Source organism: Emydura macquarii, unplaced genomic scaffold (genome assembly GCF_026122565.2).
Source record: "Emydura macquarii macquarii isolate MOO-44397 ecotype Brisbane River unplaced genomic scaffold, CSIRO-AGI_Emac_v2 contig_2636, whole genome shotgun sequence".
NCBI classification, from domain to species: Eukaryota; Metazoa; Chordata; order Testudines; family Chelidae; genus Emydura; species Emydura macquarii.
In genome coordinates this window covers 44,617,957-44,630,078 of record NW_027132773.1, presented here as the reverse complement: position 1 = coordinate 44,630,078, position 12,122 = coordinate 44,617,957, and the positions used below count along the sequence as shown (strand labels likewise).

General features: G+C 38.4%; 1 protein-coding gene across 1 annotated transcript in view; it reads left to right on the top strand.

The window, feature by feature from the left end:
- The window catches only part of SEMA3A (semaphorin 3A), a 197,073-nt gene that overhangs the window by 172,686 nt on the left and 12,265 nt on the right, over positions 1-12,122 (top strand). The window contains exons 14-15 of the mRNA XM_067564004.1: positions 7,172-7,329; positions 11,491-11,558. Coding sequence (XP_067420105.1) covers positions 7,172-7,329; positions 11,491-11,558 — 226 coding nt within the window. The remainder of the gene's footprint in view (positions 1-7,171; positions 7,330-11,490; positions 11,559-12,122) is intronic.

Here is a 12,122-nt window from a genome sequence, read left to right as displayed (position 1 = left end):
TCATAGGTGGGATGGGACAAGGTGCTTGCTGGTTGATACGGATGAACCACCCACATTTTCATTAAAGGGAGTGCAAGAGAGAATCTCTTAAATCTTCAGAAAGAACTTACAGTCCATTTGCATACATGGGCAGCAGCTCTGCAGAAAAGGACCTGGGGGTAACAGTGGATAAAAAGCTGGATATGAGTCAGCAGTGTGCCCTGGTTGTCAAGAAGGCTAATAGCATATTGGGCTGCATTAGGAGGGGCATTGCCAGCAGGTCATGGGAAGTGATTATTCCCCTCTATTCGGCATTGGTGAGGCCGCATTTAGAATATTGTGTCCAGTTTTGGGCCCCCCACTACAAAAAGAATGTGGACAAGTTGGAGAGGGTCCAGCGGAGGGCAACAAAAATGATTAGGGGGCTGGAGCACAGGACTTATGAGAGGAGGCTGAGGGAACTGGGCTTGTTTAGTCTGCAAAAGAGAAGAATGAGGGGGATTTGATAGCGGCCTTTAACTACCTGAAAGGGGGTTCCAGGGAGGATGGGGCTAGGCTGTTCTCAGTGGTGGCAGATGACAGAACAAGGAGCAACGGTCTCAAGTTGCAGGGCGGGAGGTCTAGGTTGGACATTAGGAAAAAGTTTTTCACTAGGAGGGTGGTGAAGCACTGGAATGGGTTACCTAGGGAGGTGGTGGAATCTCCATCCTTAGAGGTTTTTAAGATGAGGCTTGACAAAGCCCTGGCTGGGATGATATAGCTGAGGTTAGTCCTGCTTTGAGCAGGGGGTTGGACTAGATGACCTCCTGAGGTCCCTTCCAACTCTAATATTCTATGATTCTATGTGTGAAGTACTATATCTTATTCTGTGCTCACTGTTTCTGTTCATGCTGGATAACTTCATACTGGATAATATTCACCACTGCTCAGAGGAGCCGTACAAAACCCATGCTCCACTTACACAGCCTCATGCTGGCTTGCTGTACAGGGATACATTTTGCACTTTCCCATGTACAATTCATCTGTTATTCCAAGCAACACAAAAAACAGTTGTATCTCAGACATCACTGTGTGGTAACTAATGGCAAATGATGAACACTGCCACTAAACTGCAGATCTTTCCTATAGTGCTGTTCTTTCAACAGTTTGAAAGGATGTCTGCAATGACAGCTTCTCTTGGTGTAATTTGGTCTGATAATCAGCTGATGTATTAAAACACAAATTGTCTTGTGAAAGGTGTAGACCAAAAAGACGTTTGAATACGTTTAGCAGCATAGTGTCGGGCCAATGATGCAAATGTCTCCATGACCATTTTTTGAATTTCATATTTCCTGGTATTATTTATTATTAGTGTCTGGCATAATGGTCAACAGCTGGATCCTAAATACATTACTTTAAAGTGCAGCAAGTAGAGCGATTTGGATAGCCTCTTGGTTGTAGGATTCCTAACATACATACTAGGAGTGGGATAACTTTAAACAACTTTTTTTTGGCCTTAGTCATTTATTTTTGATTTCCTATGACTCTCTGTGTTTCTGCTCAGTTCAGAGTCTCTCAGCCTAGGGAGATTGTTTAGAAATAATTTTTGGACTAATAAATTGGAATATGGGTGTATGTGAAACCTATTACACTTTGGACATTGATTTTTTCAATATATATCCTTGGATTCATTGTTATATGCTATATTCAGTAAGGTACATCCCACGTTGCTTATACATAGCAGTGCTCCAGTTATATACAGTACTACTACTATACAGTACTATACTGAACTTCTAATTAATCACCAAAAGTCAGTCATCTCCGCTGCCAGTGACTTGTTCCATGAATTATTCCCTCATTTATCTACACTCCTAGCTGAAGGCTGTTGTGTAAACTTAAGGTTTCATATATACCATTAGATACCTCACTGTGTGATCAAGGGGTTTTGCCAGGAGACTGCAGCTTTACATTCCAGCCAGAGCTTCATGAGAGATGGAAGTTTCCTTGGGAAAGGTGCACTTTCCCAAGTGCCTGAAATAGAAAAACTAATGAAAACTATTTTTCCAGTTGGAAAAATGAACCTTAAAAACCGAGGTCCTGACTACTCTACATGGGATTTAAAGAGTCCCACGACATTTTCAAAATGAGAGGAATACAGCACTGAGGTCTTTGTGTCTTCCTCAGTTTTGTAACATGAGTTTTCCGCCTCACAGATAGCTGCATTTCAGTGACTTTGTATATGTATCAGGATTTTTTTTTTTATCATGGAGGGGTGCCTAAACCAAAATATTTTTATTTGATATGATGCCTCTTGAGAGTTGTAGTTCAGTTTCCTCCTGTCTCTGGTATCCTCCATGTGGCAGGTTCCCCAGATGGATTATATTTCCTGTGATGTACCATAGTAGTTGGTATTACAAGGGGTGGTGGGATCTAAAACGGAAATATTTTGATTTGGATATCCCTGCTGTAGTGTCTCTTAGGAGTTGTAATCTGGCTGTGGAGCCTGGCCCATAGAGGATAATGTGGACATGAGGAAGCCAAATTACATATCTCATGATGCACCATTGCCAAGGACTATAATCAATGGCCACCCTTCATCATGATGGGATTCTGTTGTGCACTATAGAAGATGTAGTCTGTCCAGGGAGGATAGTCTATAGAGAAGAGGAGTATGAGGCACCCAAACTATAACACCCATGATATACCATGGCAGCAAGTCAAAATATTTTTTGTTTCAGATATTCCATCTAAAAGTTTAACTTTTCTGTGAAAAATGTGGACCAAAATTAAATTTTATTGTTGTTTTCTTCAACAATTTCAACTTAAAAAGAAGCACATTTTCCAATTATCTCTACTACTGAAATTAGTAGGTCTCTGCGTGGGTGCAGAGGTGTTCCCACATGAATATGATTGTCTTTAAACTAAGGGCTGAGGGAAAGCCAACATATGTGAAGTAGAACACCATTTGGAAAAAGACATCCCTTAAGGGAGAACTTATTTCCTAATAAATAGGAGGGGATAGAAGCTGATGATAAAAGAGAAACAGCTAAATGAAAAAGAGTCCTGTTCAATTACATCACACAAAGGCAGAAAACTAAATATAGACAGATTTTATAAGTGCTTGTATAAAAATGTCAGAAGTCTAAATAATAACATGGATGAAAGTGATTATCTGGTATTAAGTGATTATTGATTTAATAGGCATCCCAGAAACTTGGTGGAATAATAATAATCAATGGGACACAGTAATAGCGTCGTGCAAAATATATACAAATGGCAGAATAGGTCACACTAGTGGGAGAGTGGTAGTATATGAGAGAGAAAGCATAGAGTCAAATATAGTAAGAATCTTAAATGACTCTATAGATAGATATTCCATGCTTGAATAATCAGAATATAGCAGTAAGAATATACTACCTGACCAGGATCATGACAGTGATTGTGAAATGCTCAGGGAGGTTAAAGAAGCTACAAAAAACAAAAGCAAAACAATAATAATGGGAGATTTAAACTGTCTTCATATTGACTTGATACATGTCACCTGAGAATGTGATGCAGAAATAAAATTTCTAGACTGCTTCTTAGAGCAGTTAGTCCTGGAACACACAAGGGGATAGGCAATTCTTGATTTAGTCCTACATGGAGCACAGAATCAGGTCCAAGAGCTGAATATAGCTCAGTACTACTATAACTACTCAGTAATCGTGACCTTAATGTAATTAAATTTAACATCCTTCTGAGGGGGAAATAGCAAAGAAACCCACCACAGTAGCATTTAACTTAAAAAAAGAACTACACAAAAATGAGGAAGCTAGTTAAATGGAAATTGAAAGGAACAGTCAGAAGAATGAAATGCCTGCAAGCTGCATGCAAATTATTTTAAAGCATCTTAAGAGGCTAAAACTAAATACATGCCCCAAATAAAAAAGAAAAAAACAGTAAACAACACACAAACAAATAACAACAAAAACAGCAGAGTAAAAGAGGTGGCTAGAGGCTGTGATGAAGTGGGAATTTTCTGTAATATTTGTATGAATCCTATGTATGCCTCAGTTTCCCTTCATATATGACAATGCTAGCCAGTGGGTGAATATGTGTTAACACTGCTCCTGGAACAACACAGATGATAGGAGTGTGTGTGAGAGAGAGAGAGAGAGAGAGAGAGAGAGACGTCTTGCAGACCAGGGAAAATGCACAGGATCATTAAAGAATTGGCTGAAATCAGCCCAAATCAATAGAATGTCCAGCAAAAGAAAGAGATGACTGAACAATTAACACCCAACAGCTGGAAACCCCAGCAGACTGGACCTTGGAATGGAGCTAGGGAGCAAGGTGTCAGGTGACTGGAAGATGGGTATTTTTTTGGAGAAACTCAGGAGCCTGGAGCCAGAGGACAAAGAAGAGACTAGGGAGAGAGATGGAAACCCTTACAGCTTCACTGGTTCATCAGGACACTGGTTTGACCAGGGTCCACTATGGCTTGATTTCTGCCTTTCTGTGCTAGCCTAAGGACTTTAAGATTATGTGAGCCAGGTGAATAATAAATGGTTCTCTTATTTGCCTGTCTCACTGTAAATACTCACTAAAAGCATTGCACTCTGAAGGGGCACAGTACAGGCCTCCTGCAAGGGTTTGTCTTGATGGGATTCACTGCAGGGAGCTATGAAAAGAGACTGGGAACACTTGTTCTGATGGTCAGTCTTAGGGTGTTGGAGGCCATGAGCCTGTCCCTGTGGAACTCTGTGTGTGTTCTTGGGGTCTAGCACACTAAAGGTGTCACTACCAGGAGACTTATGATAGACTGGAACATAGACCAGACCCTGTGACAGAAGCAAAAAGGTGTCTTTTAAAAATTGGAAGTAAGATACTACTGAGGAAAATAGAAAATAGCACAAACTCTGGCAAGTCAAGTGTAAAAGTATAATTAGGCAGGCTAAAAGTAATTTGAAGAGCAATTAGCAAAAGACACAAAAACTAACAGTAATGTATATTTTAAGTACATCAAAAGTAGGAAGCTGGCCAAACAATCAGTGGGGCCACTAGACAATTGAGGTTCTAAAGGAGAACTCAAGGAAGACAAGGTTGTTGCAGAGAAGCTAAATGAATTCTTTGCATCAGTCTTCACTGCAGAGGCCGTGAGGGAGATTCCCTCACCTGAGCATTCTTTTTAGGTGATAAATCTGAGGAACTGTCCCAAACTGAGGTGTCAATTGAGATGGATTTGAAACAAATTGATAAATTGAACACCAATAAGTCACCAGACCAGATGGTATTCCCCCAAGAGTTCTGAAGGAACTCAAATATGTAATTGTAGAAGTACTGACTGTGGTATGTAACCTACTGCTTAAAACAGCCTCTGCATAGGATGACTGGAATATAGCTAATATAATCCCCAGTTTTAAAAAGGCTCAAGATCTGATCCTGGCACTTACAGGCCGGTAAACTAAACTTCAGTTCCAGGCAAATTGGTTGAAACTATAGTAAGAACAGAATTATCAGACACATAGATGAGCACAGTATGTGGGGAAGAGTCAACATATTTTTTGTAAAGGTAAATCGTGCCTCACTAATCTGTTAGAAATCTTTGAAGGTGTAATCAACTAGGTGGACATGGGTGATCCACTAGATACAGTGTACATGGACTTTCAAAAAGCCTTTGACAAAGTCCCTCACTAAAGGCTCTTAATCAAAGTAAGCAGTCATGAAATGAGAGGGAAGGTCCTTTCCTGGATCAGTAACTGGTTAGAAGATAGAAAACATAGGGTAGAAATAAATGGTCAGGTTAAATGGAAATAAACAAATGGAAAGTGGCAAATAGTAGGGTCCCCCAAGATACGTACTGGGACCAGTGCTGTTCAATGTATTCATAAATGACCTGGAAAAAGGGATAAACAGGGAGGTGGCAAAGATTTCAGATGATACTAAATTAAAGATAGTTAAGTCCAAAGATGACTGCAAAGAGATCTCACAAAATTCGGTGACTGGGCAACAAAATGGCAAATGAAAGTCAATGTTGATAAGTGAAAACTGATGCACATTGGAAAACTTAATCCCAACTATACATACAAAATGATGGTGTCTAAATTAACTGTTACCACTAAGAAAAAGATGTTTGAGTCATCATACATAGTTCTCTGAAAACATCTGCTTAATGTGCAGTAACAGTCAAAAAAATAACAATGTTAGGAACCATTACAAAAGGAATAGATAAGACAGAAAATATCATAATACTGCTTTTTAAATCCATAGTACATCCACACCTCAATTACTGTATGCAGTTCTGGGTGCCCCATCTGAAAAAAAGAGATGATAGAATTTGAAAAGGTACAGCTTCCATATGAGAAGAGATTTAAACGACTGGGGTTGTTGAGCTTAGAAGAGAGACGACTAAGTGAGGACATGATAGAAGTCTATAAAATCATGAATGGTGTGGAGAAAGTGAATAGGGAAGTGTTATTTACCCCTTCACATAATACAAGAACTATACATCATCCAATGACATTAATAGGCAGCAGGATTGAAAAGACATAAGGAAGTACTTCTTCACACAACACACAGTCAATCTGTGGAACTTGTTGCCAGGGGATGTTTTGAAGGCCAAAGTATAACTGGGTGCTAAAAGAAATAGGTTCATGGAGGATAGGTCCATCAGTGGATATTAACCAAGGCAGTCAGATACAACCCCATGCTCTGGGTGTCTCTAAACCTCTGACTGCCAGAAGCTGGGACTGAATGTCAGGGGATGGATCACTTGACAATTGCCCTGTTTTGTTCACGCCCGCTGAAGCATCTGGCACTGGCCATTGTCAGAAGGCTGGGTACTGGGCAAGATGGATCAATGGTCTGACCCAATATCACCATTTTTATGTTATTGAAGGATAGGAACTTATAAACAGTCTACGTCTCGCCACTTGTGGAGATTCCATTGACATCAGTGGAGGTTTCCTACAAAAATCAGCAACATAATTTGTTCCTTAGAAACAGGAAATAATTTTCTTACTTGGATTATTTTTTAAAATATTGGGGCTGATTTGCCTCTTACTCATGCAAGTGTAAATCAGGAGTAATATCACTGAAATCAGTAGAGACACATTGGTATAAAACTAATGTAAATGAGATCAGCATCACCCCCACTATATATATATGTTGTGATGTATTTTGCATGTCTTTCCAGTGAAATCTGATTATTTGCAAACTTGCACCTATTTCACAGCAACAACTCTACATTGGCTCAACTGCTGGAGTTTCACAGCTTCCTTTGCACCGCTGCGATGTGTATGGAAAAGCATGTGCCGAGTGCTGCCTTGCCAGAGACCCTTACTGTGCTTGGGATGGCTCCTCATGCTCGCGTTACTTCCCCACTGCTAAGAGGTAGGGACGGTTTCAGATGTCTTGCCTGATCTCAAATGTGACCTGTGGGCTTTAGAGATTTTTCATAGGATGGTTAATTGGAGCCCTTTCTGTTTCAAGGATAACATATTTGTGAAAGTTACAAGTAATATCTAGTCTTGGTTTATTTAAAGTGAACATTGCTACTTCTTGGGATAGCTTGGAAATCCAATGGTTTAAAAAAAAACATTTAGAAAGGTGCCATCTTTGAAATGGAGACCTACTTTCTTATACAATGAGAAATGTCAGGAATAAAAAAATCCCTTTTCTTTAAAATGGAGAGAAAATTCACTAAGGGCTCTGTCCGGCAGTCATCACACACTTAAGAACACAGGTACTTAACAATTGTAACATCATTGCCCTACATTTTCAAGTTGTTGTGATATTAACTGAATGATAAAGCATTTGGGGGATTGATGAAAAGGGACACGTAGACAAATAGCTCCTGATCCTCCATCGCTCTGCAATGTGTGCAAAGATAGTGTAGCCATTCTGATTTGATATCATTTTACCCTCACTTTGCACTAATGTAAATGATTACACGAGGTGCATAGTGACGGAGTATCAGGCCCTGTAAGTGAAAAATAAAATATTCATATTGTTTTTAAGCTGGAAAAGCTGTTTGGTTTGAATTTTTTTTTTAAACATACATTTTTAGCCTCCAACTAAACTTTAAGTCTATCACCATTAAGAATTGATTTCAGGCAAAGGTCTATAATCTGCTGTCAGTTACTCAGGTATAAATCTGGAATAATTTAATTCATAAACACTCAGCTCAGAATATGGCCTATGATCAATAAGATAGCCTTCTAACTATCAGTATATTAGACAAATTATTGCAAAGAAATGTTCATATGGTGATAATGTAAAAGTAAATATGCTATAGGCGTCTTACACCAAAGGAAACATGAGAGATCCAAGTATTTACATGCAGAAGAGGCAAATTTCATCTTGAAGCCAAAGTTTACAATTTCTTAAGTTAGGAATTTCATGTGAAAATGTATTTAACTCCAGAGGGTGTTTGGTTGGATGCTGGAGGAGATTGTATGATTTAAGGGGCATTAGGCAAAGTTTCCACCACAGATACTTCAGCTGAAGAGGATTGAAATATCAAATTTTGTACCTCAATGTATCCTAAACAAACACTTGGCGGGGGAAAGTTGCTTATGAAACATGCAGTTTTATTTTCGCACCAGAATATTGAGATAATTTCAGACAAAATAATTCTCCAAGGAGAAAGGTAAAGAGAAGAAACTAAATAGACCTGTCACAAAATGAACATTACTGGAAAGAACTCAAATGGCAGGGCCACCCACTAACACATTCCTGCAGTTCCAGGCTCCTAAAGTGTTGGGAATGTTGTGTCTTAGTGCATGTGTAGAGGCAGTTTGCTTATAGTTGTTTTCTTTATCTGGCTGTCTTTTATATATTTCCTATACAGTGTACCTTTAAGGAGCCTAAATGACCATTCAGAAAGCCTATAGTGTGACCATTTGACTCAGTCTTGTGCAGATGCTTTGGGGCTCATGTTTCATAGATCACCATGCTGGCTTAATGTTGAAATGTGTGACATTTGCTTGATATCCTAACTAAATGCTTGATCCAAAATCTACTGATCTAAAATCTATTAATGGGAGTTTTATTAATCTTAATTCCTACAAATAGAATTCTATAAATAAATTGGCCTGTGGAATTTATTAAAGGAGTGACAAAAATTGTATTTGCAGCTCATTTGGGCCTGGGTGTGGTTCTGTTTAATGAATATTGCAACTAGCTTTCCATGGGGAAAATACCGTGAAAACATCCAGCATTGGAATGAGCAAGAGATGCAGTATATCTTTAGAAGATACAACTAAGCACAGAAAAATGTCTTCTATTAAAATGTTTTCAAGTAACTTCTTGTGTCCTGAAACGGGAAACCATAATAATAGTAAGTAACACTGCCAGAAGTGTCTAAGGCATCGAAGTGCAACAGACCATCAGTGCACAGTGCATTTCAGAGGGAAATATGCACCCAAAGCAAAGAGTTCAAAAGCATCTAAGTTTCATTTTCAAAAACAAATGAAAAAACTTAGTTTCCTCGGTGCCTAAATCACTTTTGAAAATTAGACTTAGGGTGTATCAGCTGTGGAATTTGATTCTGGAGCTGGGTCAGAATTTTTTTGACAATTTCTCCATGAAAAAAAATGCTGATTTGTTGAAATTGAAATTCTTTGTGAGAAGAGGTCAATTTCCACAAAATTCCCATTTCGGGGGAAAAGAAAATGGGATGGGAAAACATTTTTCCATCCCGTTTCCCCCTTCAGCCAGACAAAATTTGCTAAATTATGCAGCATACCAATAGCCTATCTATTCATTCAGGGCTTTTTGCATATAGCCATGGAGGGAGACAGTAAGAAGATGCACTATAAGATCGATGAATAAAGAGAGTTTTATAAGTGCTGGGTGAAATGTTCGAAAGCACCTAAATACAATTTTCAAAAGTGATTTTGGCAATGAGGAGCCTAAGTTTCATTTACTTTTAAAATGGGACTTAGGCACTCTTGAACATTTCTCCCAGCACTATATAACACTCTTTATCCATAGATTTCATGGTGCATCCCCTCACTGTCTCCCTCCTATAGACCTAATTGAATAGACAGGCTATTGGGTATGCTGCATAGCTTAGCAAACTTCATCTGCATGAAGGGAGAAATGGGCTGGAAAACAGTTTTCCATCCCATAAGATTTTTTTTTTTTCTGAAATGAGAATTTTGTGGAACTCGACCTCTTCTCACAAGCAATTTTGATATCAACAAATCAGCATTTTTTCATGGAGAGATTGTCAAAAAATTCCCATCCAGTTCCAGAATCAAATTCCCTAACAGAGAACCCTCTGTGTGCCTCTCCCAGCAGTTCTGGAGCTGTTAATGAGTGTGTTCCAACTGATTTTCATTCTAACAACGGGAGGGGTAAGAGATGGTCTGTGCATCGCAGAAACAATTATATTTGTTTAATTTGGACCATTGTGACTGAAGGGTCAGAGCAAGTGTGACACTTACAAGGACACATCACTCTTTTTGTGTATGTCACTGGATGCCATAATCTTACATCTCAGTATTGTTCAGCCACCTAATCCTCTTTGCTCTCTCCTGACTTTGCAATCCCTCTAGTTTCTCTTATTCCCCAAGTAAAGTGCTTGTTCTCGAAACACATCTTTGTTTGCCCTGTTCTTTTCTTTTCTTTTAAATGAAAACTCCTTTCCATGGGCTGAATTGGGTTTTGTATCACAACTGTTTAGGTAAGAAAAGAAACAGACAAAGCAAGCACAACAAATGCAAACCAAAGAGAACTGTATAGATTTTTTTTCCATAAAAGGCAACATTTTTCAAACAGATCACACTTTATCAAAGAGAACAGATGGTGAACAAATTGGAAGGAGAATAAAAAGTTATATCAAATGGGACTGTGATAAGAACCAGAGAAGGACTCAAGACACAAAATTTGAATCTCGACTTGGAATACACCACTTTTCAAGGGTGTGCCAATTCAAACTTTTAATTCAGCCTATTCTAAAGATGAAAGCCACTTGCAAAAACTTGTATAGGGATTTAAATCCAAGGCTTTGGTCAAACCAGAAGAAGTTGAGTTAAATATTATTCTATTCATGTCTAAATATATTAAGCCCTTGCAGTCACATTTTAGTTTGCCACCCATTATAAACTTCTTACCTACAAACTACAAGAAACTAATGAAGAAGCTAGGATATTTAATGTAATTTCAGTTTGTAGACAAGATGGTGCCATTTTAAATTCCTTTTATTTTCAAATAAACGTTAAACGTGCTGCATTTTGTACATTGATCTACATTTCAACAGACCAATGAATTTACCCATAATCGGTATTTTTAGAAGGGCTTACTATGCATTCACATACATTTATCAATGGTTGAAGCCTTCACTTGTAAGCATGAAGAAGTTTATTATCTACAATGCTATAGAATGCAGTAATGTATCAGTTCCCTTACCCTGCTATGTTCTAGGTGATGTTGCATGCCCTATATAACTATAAATAACAATGCCCTTCTTATTTGTCCTACCTAACACAAATATTTAATTTAATCTCTGAGAAAGTGAACAGCATTTTCTAATGTGATTTTTTTTAGGCGTACTAGACGACAAGATATCCGAAATGGAGACCCTCTCACTCACTGTTCTGATCTGCAGCATCATGGTAAGTTATAGGTATTTTGTTTAAGTACAACTAGCAGTCATGTGATGTTCAGACTGTGCATGAATGGTATGGGAAGCAAAAGTATGAAACAGGAGTGAAACTGTATTGCCTATTCATGAAAAGTTAACTTACCTTTGGTTGTTAACCTAATTTTGATTGCCTGTAATTATCAGAGCAAGGATTCAGTACTCTCTTATTTGCAAGTTAGTAACACATGCAAACTTTTTAAAAGTTTCTGATGCATTTGACATTGTATCATATGAACAAGATTTACATATCATATGGGAAATGATCATATTGACCATCATCATCGCTCTCATCATTGTATGTGTTGCTTTATATAGAGGTGACCCCATGACTCACTGCTACATATAGTGATGCAACTAACCATGCTGACACAGAATTGTATATGCTTATAGTGGGAAAGAATTGCTACATGATCTAGTTCACTCTTCGGACCAGGACTGTTCCCTGTAATATAATCAGATGGGTCTAATTTTAAATGAGATTAGATTTCTACACTTTTTTTTTATTCTTCTTTTTTGTTCCTGGTTGCAGCGGTGC